The 16,365-nt window shown below is 39.3% G+C and overlaps 1 protein-coding gene across 9 annotated transcripts in view; it reads right to left on the bottom strand.

Moving 5' to 3' along the window:
- RBFOX2 (RNA binding fox-1 homolog 2) overlaps nt 1-16,365 on the bottom strand; it is a 204,114-nt gene that overhangs the window by 48,338 nt on the left and 139,411 nt on the right. For 7 of the 9 annotated variants that reach the window (XM_040359679.1, XM_040359681.1, XM_040359680.1 and 4 more), the window contains 3 exons: nt 8,633-8,693; nt 7,912-7,965; nt 5,543-5,638 (listed from right to left, as the gene is read on the bottom strand). In XM_040359679.1, coding sequence (XP_040215613.1) covers nt 5,543-5,638; nt 7,912-7,965; nt 8,633-8,693 — 211 coding nt within the window. The remainder of the gene's footprint in view (nt 1-5,542; nt 5,639-7,911; nt 7,966-8,632; nt 8,694-16,365) is intronic. The other 2 variants (XM_040359684.1, XM_040359683.1) reach the window with 1 other exon arrangement.

Below are 16,365 nucleotides of genomic sequence, written 5' to 3'. Positions count from 1 at the left end.
CCACATGAAAACAGCAAATTAGAATTAAAAGCAGGCCAAAGGAATGAAACAAACAAAAAAAAAAAAAAGACAAACAGCTAGTTTACTTGCAAGAACTCTGAAATCTTTCAAGAAAAGGGAAACTCTTATCCCGTAAAAAAAATCCCATCACACACCACATTTGTTTCTAAGCCTTGTTAAATGTGAGGGATTCAAAAGACTGGGAACAAAGCCTTATAGCCCGTACACACAATTCGAATATCGTCTGAAAACTGTCGTTCGAGGAAGAATCGTACGATAATCGGATCATTAGTACAGAGCTTTCGAGAGCAGATCACAAGTCATCTGATATTATTCGATCAGACAAGCACGGAAATTTTCCTCGTACGATACCAGATTGGATGTGGGTTTCTCCACATCCAATTTGCATGACAAGAGATTGCGACAGGCTCTCTATGGAGCCGGTTCACTCTATTGCTGCTGCGGAGCGGCCTGCACAAGAACGCTGTGTGTCTTTGGCTCGGTTTCAGGGCCGAATTCAGGCATAAATTCAGGCCCGATTCATTCCTGAAACAGGGATGCACCGGACACCTGCTACGAGCCGCATCTGTCGGAAGGTGTGAACCCAGCCCTAGACTTAAAGCAGAGGTCTGCCTAAGAAAAAAAAAACAGCGGGGGTCTATGCCCGGACGTGGGGGCAAATACCTGTATTAAAGGTGCCAAATGTGACACCGGAGGGGAGAGAGGGTCCTGAAAAGCGGAGGATCCATTTTTGTGTGTACCTCTGCTTTAATTGCCATCTTATCTTTTGAAGGGAAGTATTAAAATTAGGCTGTCGCACAGACTCTACATTTCTGATGTTCACACTGTCAAACACTGCTCCAGTGCTGACAATTGGGGGATTTGTTTTCTCAGCCCCACTCAGCTTTCACTAATGCCTCCCCCCTGACCTCCAACTATTCCTATTCTAGTATAGAGCAGCTCCATGGTTGTTGAAAAAAAAAAAACATTTCCCTCTAGGGATTTTAACAAACCTTGTTGCAAATTTCTACCTCGTTATTCTGAAGAAATAGCGGTTTCTCTGTGTCTATGTGCAAAATGAATGTGTATGGGAATGATAGAATTATGAATCAGCTGCTGCACTTGCAGGGTTCTAGTGAGGCTTTTCATCCCTTTAGATGCGATTTCCCTTGGGGAGCATCTCACTAAAAAATGTTTGTGTTATAGGGAATGGCAAAAAAATATTTTCTTTGTGCAGACTCTTGGGAAAATCAGTAAGCCAATCACACAAGCAGGAAATTACATTTCTGTGGGAGTATTCTGTGCATAGTGTACAAAACGCCTCTAGGTTGCCATATTGCATTTTACAGAAAACTACGGCACTGCAGATTGAAAAGGAAAGGTGATTTTTTTTAATTAAATGAAAATAGAAATTGTGCCTCAAATTGTATATGTTATACTTTGCATCCCCCTCCCCACGAAAGTGAAAAATTCAGCTCATTTGGTGACAAGCTTTCTAAAAACCAATGTTCTATACTTAAGAGCTTCTAGAGTTTAAAGCATCATTCAATACGGTTATTAGCTTGTCTTAATGGTTTGCGTTTAGGTTTAATTGAAAAATTGACCTTGCTCCAAAAAACATAAGCTTAACAGTATGCAGTTGTGCTCAAATGTTTGCATACCTTGCAGAAATCGTAGTTTTGCCATTTGTATTGAAACCATGACTGTTCATGCCATATTTAAGGTTAATGATCATATGAAGCCTATTACATCGTAGTTTGGCTCCTTTTTAAATCATAAAAGAAATCACCCAAATGGCTCTGATCAAACGTTGACATACCTTGGCATGTTTTGCTATGGTACAAACAAGGTGACACTCACAGGTTAAAATGACAATTAAAAGGTTAATTTCCCACATTTGTGGCTTTTAAAAATTGAATTGGTGTCTGTGTATAAATAGTCAATGAGTTGGCTTTCACATGGATGCACTGAGAAGGCTAGATACCGTGCCAAGGGGAGCAGAAAAGAACTGTCAGAAGGAACTGCGTAACAAGGTAATGGAACGTTAAAAAGATGGAAAAGGATATAAGAAAATATACAAAGCCTTGAATATGCCAGTCAGTACTGTTCAATCATTTAAGTGGAAAATTCAGGGATTTCTTGATACCAAGCCAAGATCAGGTAGACCAAGAAAGATTGCAGTCACAACCACCAGAAGAATTGTTTGTGATGCATTGAAAAAACTAGTGCTCTGGAAAAAGACCATTGTTTTAGGCCTCGTGCACAGTGGACGTTTTTACAGCTGCTGTTTTTGGCTTCAGGTGTTTTTTCTGCAGCCTGTACATTACCCAGAATGTTATCCCATGTGTCCATGCACACATAGGCTGTTATCAGCGTTTTTTGGCAGGGGCTGGAAAAAATCCCCAGAACTGGTAGGTTTAAAGCCGGGTTCACACTGATACGACAACATTTATCTGACTTTCATCCTACTTTGCTCTGCGACATCGGTCCTACATTGGTCCTACATCCATCCAACTTTCATGAACAGGATACTATTTTGGTCCGACTTTGTGATAGTCTGACTTGTCCTTAGACCAATCAAAACAATCCCAGTGAGATAAATTCCTTTTACTGCTGCTGTAATCACCATGTCGGATGTCCAAAGTCGGATGGTAAGGACAAGGACCCTACTTTGATCCAACTTCAATGATATTCAATAGGCTGAAGTAGGATCAAAGTCGGACCAAAGTAGTACAAGGGAGCATTTTCAAAGTCGGACCGACTTGTGTCGGCCCAGTTAAGACAGCTCTCGTAGGGAAACATTGATTATCACACGTCATGAGCTCCTAATGTCGGTGCGTTTGTAGGACAAGTGTGAACCCGTCCTTTATGCCGCGTACAGACGGTCGTTTTTTGTGATGAAAAAAAAAACGACTTTTTGAAAACGTCATTTAAAATGACCGTGTGTGGGGAAAACGTTGTTTTATGCTTTCTGAAAAACGACAAAAAAAAATTTCGAACATGCTCGAATTTTTTGTGTCGTTTTTCAAAACGTTGTTTTTTGTGTCAATGAAAATGATAGTGTGTGGGCAAAACAACGTTTTTAAACCCGCGCATGCACAGAAGCAAGTTATGAAGCTAGCTTCAATGGAAAGGAGTGCCGTCGTACGTGCTGAACGTAACCGCGCTTTGCTAGAGCATTTTAAAAAACGATGGTGTGTAGGCAACGTCGTTTTTGAAAATTAAGTTTAAAAACGGTGTTTTATTTCATAATTCAAAACGTCTTTTTATCACAAAAAACGACCTTCTGTACGCGGCATTAGAGGAGTTTCTTAGCTGTAAAATTGCTCCAACTCTGATAAAAGCTTAAAAACTTGGCTATTTATCATCAGTTTTGAGCCATAAACTAAAAAAAACGCTATTGCAAAACTCAATTTACAGCTACAGCTTGCTACAGAAAACATTACTGTCATTTTGTATAACATCCAGTGTGCATGAGGCCTTAAAAAGAGGAACAATGTGACAATACTCAAACAAAAATGAGCTGCATGGTCGAGTTGCCAGAAAGAAGCCTTAATTGCGCCAATGCCACAACACCTTTGAAAGCATTACTGGGCTTTATATGGGGTCTTGGTATCTAGGCTGCTCAGTGCATCCACGTGAGAGCTAACAAACTAAATGACTATTTATACACAGACACCAATTGCAATTTAAAAAGCCACAGGTGTGGGAAATTAACCTTTAATTGCCATTTTAACCTGGGTGTTGCACCTTGTGTGTCTGTACCAAGGCCAAACATGACAAGGTATGTAAACATTTGATCAGGGACATTTGGGCGATTTCTATTATGATTTAAAAAGGAGCCAAAACTACTATGATAGTAAATTGCTTCACATGATCACTATCCACAAAATAGATTTTTTTGGCATGATCAGTAATTTTCAATATAAATGCCAAAATGACATGATTTCTGTCAGGGTATGTAAACTTTTAAGCACAACTGTATATAGATGGAAACATTTTAAAGTCTAAAAAGGTAGGTTATTTTCAATTTAAAAAAAAAAAAAATACAAGGGACAGTATTTACATTTAAATGTGAAATGTCCCTTATGCTGCTGGTTGGTTACTTGATATCCAGCGAGGGGCACTAAGCCTGCCCCCTGCTTTCATAGAAGATGTATTCCATAAAATGCGCTCTGTGAATGGAGAACTAGAAGATAAATGAAAGGGCTGCCTCTATTCAAAGCGCTTTTCATTGATGGAAGTTATAGTACAGCTCCTATGAATGGAAGAAGGGGGCAGAAAGGGTAGGCATTTAGAAGGGAAATCAAAGGAAACGGTAAGTGAACCAACAATGCACTAGCTTAAAAGGAACCCATTTATAAAATTAAAAAAACAGACCTTTACAACCCTTTTAAACCCAGCAGCACCAGAACATTACTGTTGCAGGGGTATAAGGGGGGGAGGGGGTCAGAAGACTGAATTTTAAATGGACCACTCAGCAGAACAAGGGACACTTCTTATGGAATATAAATACTTTCCTCTGTGCGGTTAAAAAAAATAGTGTTTTGACTAAACTTGGACTTTAAAAATACTATCTTGCATAGCCAGCCATTTTAAAACTGTGGTGTGGGGAAAGTGTATCTAAACCCCAAAAAATATATTACACCTTACTAATCCATAGATGAGGTGGCTACATTCATTTAAGACTTTTCCCCCTTTTATTTTATTCTGCAAACACTCTTGACAAAGGGTGGCTTTGTTCACCTCGCTACTCTTTTTCCTAGAGTAATGCGAGGCTTTCTCCCTGGTGTGGAAAAAGCCTCTTGAGGGGGGAGGGGGTGAGCAGGCAAGTCAGACACGCTCTACTTTGCAGATGGAGAAAGTGGCTGTGTGTTAGTGGGCGTCCTGACACTCCTGCTCGCCCCCTCCCCCCTCAAGAGACTTTCTCCACACCAGGAAGAAAGCCTTGCATTACTGTGTGAAGTTACAGACAGAAGAACAGGAAGTGAGCATTTCTCAGATGAAATAAGGACATTTAAAAGCAAAATTGAAGGATGAGGTAAGTTGAATGAGGACTGCACTAAGGTAAATGAAGGTATTTTTACAACCCATTTAATCTGTACTGAACACAATAAATGTGACAGGTTGCTGTGAACAAATGCTCTAGTTTCTTTTCTTTTTTTCAGTCAGTGGCAATGTATTCCAGCAAGAATTTCACCCAAAAAATTTTTTTAGGCATGCAACTCATGTCCTACGCACCTCCATTAAAGAGGGCTAGAAATAAACACACAAATACTAAACAAGACCGAGTTCTTACAAGCAACCCAACTGAAATACATACAATGAATAGAAAGGCAAATGCTTTGATACAGGGAGGAAGTTTTATAATGCACTGCAGAGAAAGAGGATACTGTGTCTGTTAATACATATGCTGCAATTCCTCCTCCCCTTCAATACCAGTGCAAACACAAATTGCACGTGCAAATACGAGCAGGAAGACAGGATAAGGGCCAGAGAGGGATTCTGGGAAGTTGAAGGGCCATTTTCACTCCCTACTTACAGATCAATGGAATGTACGTGTTAACCCCCCTTGGTCCAGGCAGGGGGACACCAGCCTCAGTGGCCAAAGAGACGTCAGCTTGGAGCCCAGGTGCAGCTTTAGGATGATTGTTGGGAAATTTAAAAGAAAAAATATACAGTAATAAAAAAAAACTGTGGGAAAGAAGGAGACATTTGTTTATGAATGACCACCCCTCCCCCCACCACCAGGTAGCAAAAACAGAATCCCAATCTCTACACACTTTTAGCGCAAAGAGCAAAATCCCAATATCTACATACTTCTAGGGCAAAACAAATTCGGATGCAACCTCCTTATGGTCAATGCAGAAAATAAAATTGATTAAAAGCCAATTCTACGTGTGCCATTTACAATTTTCTATGGTAAATGTTCAGCTTCTTCCAATAAAAAATATTCATAGCTTTAATACTCTAAAGCACTTAATTTACAGTGTCCATAAATGTATAAAAAGCTGTGTATTCTGTATCTATATAAACCTTATTTAAAAAAAACACAATAAAAATGTCCTGTCATAATTTATCGAAGATGCATCATTTGCAAAGATATTTAAATAGGTTTTGGTATTTTGGTTGGACAATTCTTTTAGCAGTACAGTATATCCCCCTTGGGGACAAAAGGAGTATAGCCCAAAGTACAATGCAATTACATTTTAAGATCCACAAAGTACTAAAATTGCAACCATTTTTACTGTCCTTTTATCAAGCTTGCTAGCAATGGATACCAATTCACAGACCTTAGTAGCAGTCAAGATATCTAAACCTTACCAGTCCGGGTGTTGTGGCTGTATGTTTTTTGTGATTCTTCCTGCTCTAGTTTTTACATTGCTCACTCACAGTACTACTGTATCTATGGAAGAGTACTCTTGTCACCCTTGGTTGTTCTCATGATTTGATTTGACTACAGAACACCTCTCCTAACATTGGGGGGGGGGGGGGGGTATTCTATAGGTAACAGGAGATGAGAGCAGATAATGTTTTTAGCTTAATGCAAAGGAAATGACGAGAACACTGGATTTGTGACAGAATCAGCAGGTTTTTTTTTTTTATATATATAATATGTTCTTCGCCTGAAAAAAAGAAAAACATGTATACAGCTACTGCATCCAAGGACTGGTAAGCTGCAACACATTTTGTTCTTGGATTTAAATACACTTTATTAGATCATCAATCTTGGTTGATCATTATGGATTTTACCAGATTGTGCTTATATTGCAAGTATTACAAAACATTACATTTTTGTCATCATCTATATGTGGGTTGTAATAATTATATACATGTTGAGGAGAATTTGACTTAGTCTATGCAGGGCGTGGACAGACTTTAGGTCTTGTGTGAATTTTGATTAATTCTTCGTGAGCGCAGTATTGACGGCCATTTTGTACACTGCATCAGAACATAAATTCATTGCACAGCAGTGGCAAAACACCCTTGGATAGTAAAGGACAGCTCACTTGGAAGATATCAGCTGCAGTTCACAAACATAGAAGAGGTAATTTACACACAGGCATTGCCAAACTAAAAACGTTACTTGCCTGATGTGTTCTGTATTCCTCTTGTAAAGTAACAATGGTGCTTTTCCATAGATACAGGAGAGCGAGTGAGCCTTGTGAATCTAGGACAGGAAATGTGATCATAAGAACAATGGGGTGACCACTAAAGTCGCACATCTAGATGTCAGTATTGAATAGAGTGGAAACCTCAGCCTGGACTCCAACCAGGCCACACCTCCAATGTGTTTCACTCGGCCCCCAGAGCGAAACACGTTGGTGGTGTGGCCTTCTCGGAGTACATTTTACCACTCCACGACATCTAGATGTGTGACTTTAGGGGTCACCCCATTGTTCTTAGAAGCTTTACAGGAAGCAGGACGGGTTCCATCCCATGTCAGCACTCTAGCAGCAGCTGAGGAGCAATTGATTACATATCCCCTCACCACCGAGCCTGAACGGTACACACATTGCCTAGGTCACAGAAAATGTGTTGCTAGCAAAATCAGGTAAAAACAAAGTCTGAGAATTTTCATATATATCCATACATCCAAGGATTGCGCAACTGCAATACATTTTTGTCCTTTGGTTAAGGTACGCTTTAATATTTTGTCGTTGTCCTGTAACAAGGATAGTAGGAGCACTGGTTTTACTAGGTCCACCTTCTATAAACTATTGAACTAGCCATTTTGTTTGTGGTGGATCATTGGCAGCCTGTTTAAAATAAATTGGCCATAAGTACAGCAACGCAAGGCGAACAACGGGAACGTGCAATAGCCTTGTGCAAAAAGTACCTCAGGAGGTGTGCACTGACTTGGTTTTGCCCTTTCCACAACTAGAGTGTAAAATCACAATAGAAATTTACCAGCATAGAGTTCTGGTCCATATACAGCTCCCATAACAGGACTAAGTTTCCAGCCTGAAAAACAAAAAACATCAAGGTGAATATTCACATGATTTATTTTGCATTTTTTCCCCACAAAACATCCCCCCCCCCCCCAAAAAAAACATGCCCTTGGTAAACAGCCATAACAGTTTTCTATTTTTCACAGCTGATTACTGGCTTTCTCGTGAAAGCAATTCCAGCAGCTAAGTAGCCGCTGATCGCTTTCAGAAGCAGCGGGAGGGGATGACGCCCCCTGCCACAGTTTCTCAGGCTTATTTTTACGGGTGTGGCTGGCAATAGAGGTTTCCAGAGACTAGATCTGATCGATATGGTCTTGGGAGGACCAGAATGGTGTCATGAATTCCATTCTAGGATAGAATTGTTTTTTTATATTTATATAAATAAAGGTAGAGGAGAGATTTAGGGTATGATTGCATAAAGAAGACCTGTCATCCCTTTTTTCTATTACAAGGGATGTTTACACTCCTTGTAATAGAAATAAGTGATAAAAAAATATTAAAGTATCCCCATCCCTCCGTGCTCACACGTAGAAGTGAATGCATATTGAAGTCGTGATGTGTTCGCATCACACGTGAGGTATCACTGCAAACGTGAACGAGAACAATAATTCTAGAAATACCATTGATTGACAAAAAAAGTAGTAAAGTTTGCTCATGTTTATTTTTTAATAAAAACTTACCATTTCCATAAGGGGTCACAGATTTCTTATTGGTCATCACACGAGCTGTTGCATTGTTGACCTAACAAGGGTTCCCAATGTTGAAAAGAAAAAGCATCATCAGAAAAATGACAAGGATTTTACTTCCATGCAGAAATTCACTGACCCCTACAAAGTCACAGTGAATCTATATAAAATGGATTAATGGCATTGCAGGGGCAATGCAACTTTTTTCACGCATGCAGCATTCTTTCATACAAAAGCAGCACAGAGAGTAGAAAGACAAAAAAAAAAGACTTAAAGAGCAAGTTTACCGTAACATTTTCCAACTATAATAAATTTGCTATATGCCCTTCACTACTTTAAAAATATTTTACCTCCTATTCAAGATTAGCTTTGCTGCAGAGCTTTGTGACTTAAAGCATTTGTAACCCTAAATAAATTATATATATATATATATATATAAAATCTTATCCTTATCCTGTTCCTTTAAAGCATGTTAAACAGCACAGTGCTTGTGCTGTGTAATTGGCCCCATTGTATGATGTAAAATATCTGGTTGATCTTGCCTGTTCCTGTGTCCCTGTGTGTGTGCCGACCATGGTACTCATGGCTGCTGAAGCATGGTACCATGGTCAGTTTATGTGCCTCCATCATCCTGCTGCATTACCCATGTGTGTGAAAGTGATCTCCTCTCTGTCCCTTCCCTTGCTCATCCCTGTGGCTTGAAATTCAATTTAAAACCAACTTGCATCCCCCTCTGTTTTATCAAGATCAAAAGTAATAGGTGTCTTTCTTTAAAAACTCTAATCCATATAACCTTCTCTCACAGCGATCACGTGGCATTCCTCTGCTGGCCGGGGATGTCAGAGGTTTATATTAGCCCCTCCCTCCGCATTTCTTAGATCGGGAAAGATGAGCCAAGTAATGTCACGTGACTGCACATCAGTGCTGTGAGAAGGTATTTATGATTAGAATTAAAAATAAAATAAAAAGCAGACACATAGTACTTTAAATCTTGATAAAACAGAGAATGCAAATTATTATCCTGACTTTACAATCACTTTAAGCTGGCCATATGCTACGCAAATTTCATCTGGTTTCTGAGGAACAGGAGTTGGCTGTTTTTTCAAGCTTACAAATTCAAAATAACCAAAAAAGTTGCTTAAAAAGTGGAGGAGAGTGGGGGATTAAATTGGTAGAAAATGTCACTTGAGTGGAGGTCCAATTCCATGTGCCTTGCATTTCACATTATTGCTCTGTGGTCCATATTCATTATATCTCAGTCCATTCCTATAGGCCATAGAAGAGAAATAGCAATAAAATGGCAGGTCTGACACTTGAAGTGGCATCAGTAACTCAAGTAAAGCCCTCCAGTGACATTACTACACTTTTGCCCAAATAGCTTGATTGATGCATGGAAATCTATGCATTTAGCCAAGTGTCTTGCAGAGAACAATTAAAGTGATACGCAACCCACAACAGTAAAATCAGTCTGTATATGCAGTAAAGCATGCTCGTTATACTCACTGTGGAACCTAAGGGGTTAATCCTGCGCATTGTGTAAAAAGGCTGTATGATCCTGTCTTCTCTGATCCTCCCCTTCTTCCACAGTCCCCAATCCATCTCCTGATATTACAGAGCCTTGGGGGCACTTTGCATGTGCTCAGTTTGGTGTGTATTGCTATAGAGATTTTTTTCTTGGAAGGGTGCATGTGATTGGCACAGGGTCAAGCAGCACTGTCCAGACAAAGGGGTCAGGGGTCATGCAGCCTCATAGGTCATTCAGGAGAAGGAAAATTCCTCCTATAAGCTTTAAACAGACACTGACAGAAGTCATACGACTGCTATATACTGGTGATGAGAAAAATCATTTATCAGTTTATATTTACTAAAAATTGCATTTCCATGTTCTGTGTACTGTGGGAGACCAGATCCAGTGAATGCAGGGCCATGGGTTTAGTAGCATTTTAGTAGTAGTCACACCCCATAGGTGGCATCTTGCTTAACATTAAGTATGACAACCAAGTCAAGTGACCCGATTTCAGAAGTTTACATTATTGTACAGTCAAAATTTGAATTTCATATAGAAAAGGTTTTTAAATATATGTACTAGTAAAAGCTTATGTGACGTGTGTTTTGTCCAAGCAAACAAATGCAAAGGGTTGACTTTAATGCTTAGCTCCCCTTCTCCATACGCTCCCTAGTCTTTTACTCCCTTCGGTCAGTAATGGAGGGTTATGATACCATTAGTCCTGGGATAGTGACACTCAGGCACCAGGGCTGTAATTGCAGGCAGAGAGTCCCCAGCCCTGTGTAAGCTCCTACTGGAGCTTAAACTGGACTACTTCCCTGCTCACATCAGCAAACAGAACGCCAATGTAAAAGGTAAAACAAGTAAAAATGCTACAGGGGCAGGATTTAAAGAATGTATAGCTAGTTTTCCAGTTTTGGACAGAGTACATGTGCATAAGAACTAGACATGTTTTTTTAATTGCCACCTGTGTCCCAGTTGGGTCAATTCATCCTCTCCATTTATCCTGGTGACCATTGTCACCAAGACAAAGTAGGGAAAACCCCAAAATATACATTGGTCACCAGAGCAGGAAAAAGATAATTTTCCAACACCACTGCCTGTTCTGGCAACAACTGTCTAAGAGGTGACATGCCCTTTCTTTACAGATCTTTCCTCCCACTTTGTTGCATCTCGCACAGGAAATTACAGGACACAGAAGGATTTTAACGCTTGCCTACTCTATTCAAAACATACACTAAACACTTTGTGAATCCTGCTGTTTGCCATGCATGGGTAAAGCAAAGGTTTACTTTTTTGCAATGAATTAAACTAAATTGACATCTGAAACAATTGTTTTTCTTTCAGGAGGTGAACTTGCAATTTAAAAAAGATTTGATAACATGAACAGAAGAGACCAGAATATGACGTGTGCCAAAATGAACAGAAGAGACATGTAGGATATGTTAGTATGAAATAAACCTCTAAGTAAGTGAACAGAACATTTTGTTCCAGCATGCAAACTAAAGTGAAGCTACATTTAAATAGCAGTCAATCCAATAAGGATGCAGTTAGTATTTAAGCATCTACAAACATAGGACAGAAGATGCAATTTTAGGTGGGAACTAAAGTAATCTGTGTGGCTAGGGCTACAAAAGCAATTGCATTTCTTTGCTACTAAGATTTAACTACTTGCTACCACACCTTTCATTACTGCACAGTGATTTCATACATATTGGGTTATGGCCAACAAGCAGTTAAATAAAAGGCTAAGCAATAACTTAACTATTTAAAGATGCTTTCCCTCTGTTCTCATCTGTCTACATTTGCCAACTACTTTTTCTCCCTATGTGATCATGTGACTGCAAAGCTAAAGAGCCAGTGCATCGAACAAGCTGCAAAGGCATCACAGTGCTCAATCCACCCCCCAAAATGGGGAGCACAGGTGAAAGAAATACAAAATAAAAATAAGAGCACTAGTGTGGGTGGTAACCCAAACCTGGACATTATAATACACTAAGAGGTTATGCTGCTACTTGCTGCAGAGAGGGCTTCTCCTACTGTACAGTAAAACCTTGGTTTGCAAGCATAATTCTTTCCAGAAACATGCTTGTAATCCAAAGCACTTGTATATCAAAGCATTGTTTTTTACAGGGTATAAAAGAGAAGCGAGGCACCTCTAAGTGTAGCAATAAGATGCTAAATATTGTACCGTCATTAAATGTAACCATATTGCTACACTTAGAGGCTCCTCTCTCTTTTTTATACTCAGTTGTGACATGGCGCTACTCATTAAATAAAGACATCACTTGTATATCAAGGCAAAATTTATTAAAACATTTTGCTTGTCTTGCAAAACGCTCTGAAACCAAATTACTCTCAAACCAAGGTATTTATTTCTCCTACCCTCATGTGACTGCAAAGCTCTGGGTTACTCTGTTCCCTCTCTGCAGTTGATGGTTTGAACTCTTTCTCGGTTGACAAGGCCACAAACCTGGGAGCTATGGTCGCTGGCGGGTGACATAGGGCTAAAGGGGATTTATAGCCATTACCTGACCATCTAGAGCACAGGGACTTGTCGGAACAGAAAAAGGTTTAAAAAAAATAAAAATACAGGTATTGATACCAAAATGTAGACAGAGAAGATCATAACAGATGGGGAGAATCTTACCAGGTAAGTTGAGTAGAATTTTCTTCCACTTTAAAATTTTGCTTGTGAGAGATGCAATTGCTTATCTATTCCCTAGCCTAAAGCTGGGAGCTATTAACATCCACAGTTGCCACATACACAGGGCCAATTTAACTGCAAATTAATATGCTAGCCAAACTTCCAAAATTGTCAATGGTCTGTTAAAGACTTTTTTTGAAAGCATTACTTATCTCCTCTTGCCAGCCATTATTGAGGACATATGGGAGATTCATAAAATTGTCCATATGGATATACCTTTAGGACTACAAGGCTTTTCCCCAACAGTGGACAAATTATGCAATTTGGAATTTTAAGCTACATAAGCTAGGGATTTGGTTAAAATCGAAGACAGAAAGGAGGGGGAATAGGGTTACTGTATATTAGGTTGATGATTAGAGATCATTATAACATATTGGTAGGGCTAGTGTGTTGGAAACAAATCATATAAGAGGAATAATGTTGAATGAGATAAACAAACAACAATGTTCATTCATACACACATTTACTGAGTCCCCCAACACCCACACTCAACCACCCCAGGAACCCCACAAAAGGGAGGACAGGTCTCCAAATAAAGCAGAAACGATAACAGATATCGACAGGTTGCATGCAAATCACAAAAGATCACAATAAATATATAAAAGCAATATACTATAAACATTTTGGGAGGGAAACAAAGCAATGAAGAAACTGAAAGAGGAGTAGCTCTGAGTCAGAGAGACACTGCAAATTAATGTCTTACACAGATATCTCTGAAACCAAAAGCTTTTTAGAAAGTATGTTATATAGCAAACAATAAGCTTATGAGGGCAGATAAAGCAGAATGGGTTGAGTAGACAGAAAAGGTTTCTCTAGAAAAGCAGCACACAGATAACAAAAATGGCGGACAAACAATTATAAGGCCCATTTAGAAAAAGTGGATGTTGAAATTTGCCTACTTTCTAGTTGCTATAAGGATTGTGAATCAGTCATTGTGAAGCAAGCTATTCAACACAGCTAGGATGATTTTGCACTCAAATTAACTAACAGCATTTTTGGTAGGGGGTAAAGTCAGCACATGATGTAGAAGATGGGAGTACTTTGGAACTGGATCCAAAGTTACTGGAGCTTCTCTGTGAATTTAGTGCTACTTCTAACAATGCAAGATGAGGCAAGAATTAGGGTTAGGTTAGTGTTTTTCAGACGTTAAGTGATTGGGAAGGTTAAAGGATAAGTTCACCCTCAAGAGCATGTTATACCCATATTCAGGGTGTAACATTCTTATGCAGCCACCTCCTGCTGCCAATGCTCCCTTGTCTGAGAGCAGGCGGGGTGGTCTTGCACCCACTGTCACAATTAGAAAACAGAGTGGTTGTGCAGGGCTCTGCCCACACCGCCGCTTCATTCATACAGTTTCCTGTGAATGAATTTTTTTTTTTACAAAAAGGTGAACTTTGCCTTTAATTGCTCACTTACAGATGAAGTAAAACAAGTCACACACTGATTGAAATTTGGCTGGTCAGGTCATCGTATTTTCTTTTTTGAATTTCTGTATACAACTGGATCATACCATTTGCTATACATTCAAATGTTGGCTTTTGTACTTCCTTTGAAAGACTTAAAACCATTGAAAAAAAAAATGGTCGGCCCAGCTGGGACTGGCCAAATTCTAAGTGTGGCCTTTCGCGCAGGATGCATAGTCCTTTTAGGTGAAGGGTTACGTGTAAATTGGCATTTAAAGCATATAGATCCAAAGGAAAAAAAGAAAAAAATCAAACATACTGCAGATTACTAGTCATTGGATGTGGTGCCTTAGCCACGCTTTTTCAGGGCCCCCCCCCCCTCTGTATTTTCACCTGGTAAATCGGGTAAACACTAGACTTCTTGTCCTAGGGTAGCTACACTCACTCCACTATCTATGGGAGGGAGCCATGGTCGTCATCCCAGGACAGGGCTAAAAACCTGATGCTCTTTTCATCTTTATTATATGAGAAGGGGAATTGTTCTAAAAAAAATAAAATTGCTTGAAATAGGAGTTTGATGCGTCAAATCCATTCACAAGAAGTCACAAGGACACTGCATTTCTGGGAAGAACAACGGGTATTTTCTGTACTTGCTGAAGATGGTGTTAGCTAAAACTAATGCAACCGCCACATCTAAAGACCGGTATTATTTTTTTTCCCCGATTTTAGATATTCAATGGTTGGTGGAGAGAAGGGGATGGTTAGGGGCCAACTTTAGTGGCTAGGTTATCAGAATAGGAAAAGGATTAAATTTTAAGCTCAAGTAAAAGTGTTGCATCAAGGCAAAAGGCTAAGGCTAATGTATTAAAGGATTATGTTGGGCCATTATTTTACAGCTTAAATTGAGTGTTAGGAGCTCAGACAGGGGATGGGTTAAGTGTTAGGGACACTTTGGTGAGCAATGTTATATTCTTGTTACTGAAAAACTAACAGCTAGGAGTATTAAATATACCACTTTGAATCAACTTGTGCATAAGCACTCCAACTGGAACTTTGTAAACTATAGTCATCATTATAAAGCAGTGAATCTGACATTCTGCAAGACAACCTTTCAGGTTCATGTGATTTAAATGGTTGTGATGTTCTCCGACAGAAAATGTTGGTGAAAGTCACATTCACCGCTTTATAAAAATGACCCCAAGACTCTCAGGCTAATTATTGGAGGTGGAAAAGCATTCCCCCTTTTAAATGCACCTTCTTGTACACCTTACACTAAGGGCATACATGATGTAGGCATTAACGTTAAGAAATCACTTTTTTCCCAGATTTTATAAATAAGCCCATACAGGAAATGCAAGCATGTTAATAAAGGCAGGGTGGCCCAGGGAGTGAAAATGGAAACTAAAAGCAGCACTTTAAACTGAAAAATTATTGAAAGGGGGGGGGGGGAATATATGCAGTTGTTAAAAAAATAAAGCAAACTTAAAAGGGAGCACAACGAATGAACAGAAAGCATGAAATGGTTACCAATTGCACAGTAAAACCCTTTGAAATAAGCTGTGAATCTGGGTTTGGTTAATAATGGTACACAAATTGTATGAAGATACATAAAAAAGGGGGGACGTGCAACAGTGGTATCAAAGCAGTGATTTTAAAATCAATGTATTGAAAAGGGGGAGGAAAAAATAAATAAATAATTAAATAATTGGTAACACAGAAAACACTAGGGAGTGGTTAGCAAGGAAAATGTTTAGCATAAGCTTTGAAACATTAAGGAAAACAGGGGTATCTGATCTAGTTATTCCTTGAAATAAAGGTTTATCTGAAGATACAAGACTGACAAAAATCTTAGGGGTAAATGCAAAAGCTGCACACCAAACGTGTTCTACAAGAAGACATCAATAGTGCAGCATTAATCTGCTTATCTATAACCCTCTTGTACACTTGGGAACATCTCTATAAAGATGATTTTCTTCATATAGATATCTATATATACACACACACACGCGCGCATTCGGTGAGAGGTCTTGCAGTTCTCATTGGAAAGTTATCACAATCCCTTACAAGTTGCTTCTGAAACCAATGGACTGGGAAAAAATAGATAAAATGA

Source organism: Rana temporaria, chromosome 7, assembly GCF_905171775.1.
Source record: "Rana temporaria chromosome 7, aRanTem1.1, whole genome shotgun sequence".
Taxonomy (NCBI): Eukaryota; Metazoa; Chordata; class Amphibia; order Anura; family Ranidae; genus Rana; species Rana temporaria.
The sequence above is the reverse complement of the archived record's forward strand: the minus strand, read 5'-3'. Positions and strand labels throughout refer to the sequence as shown.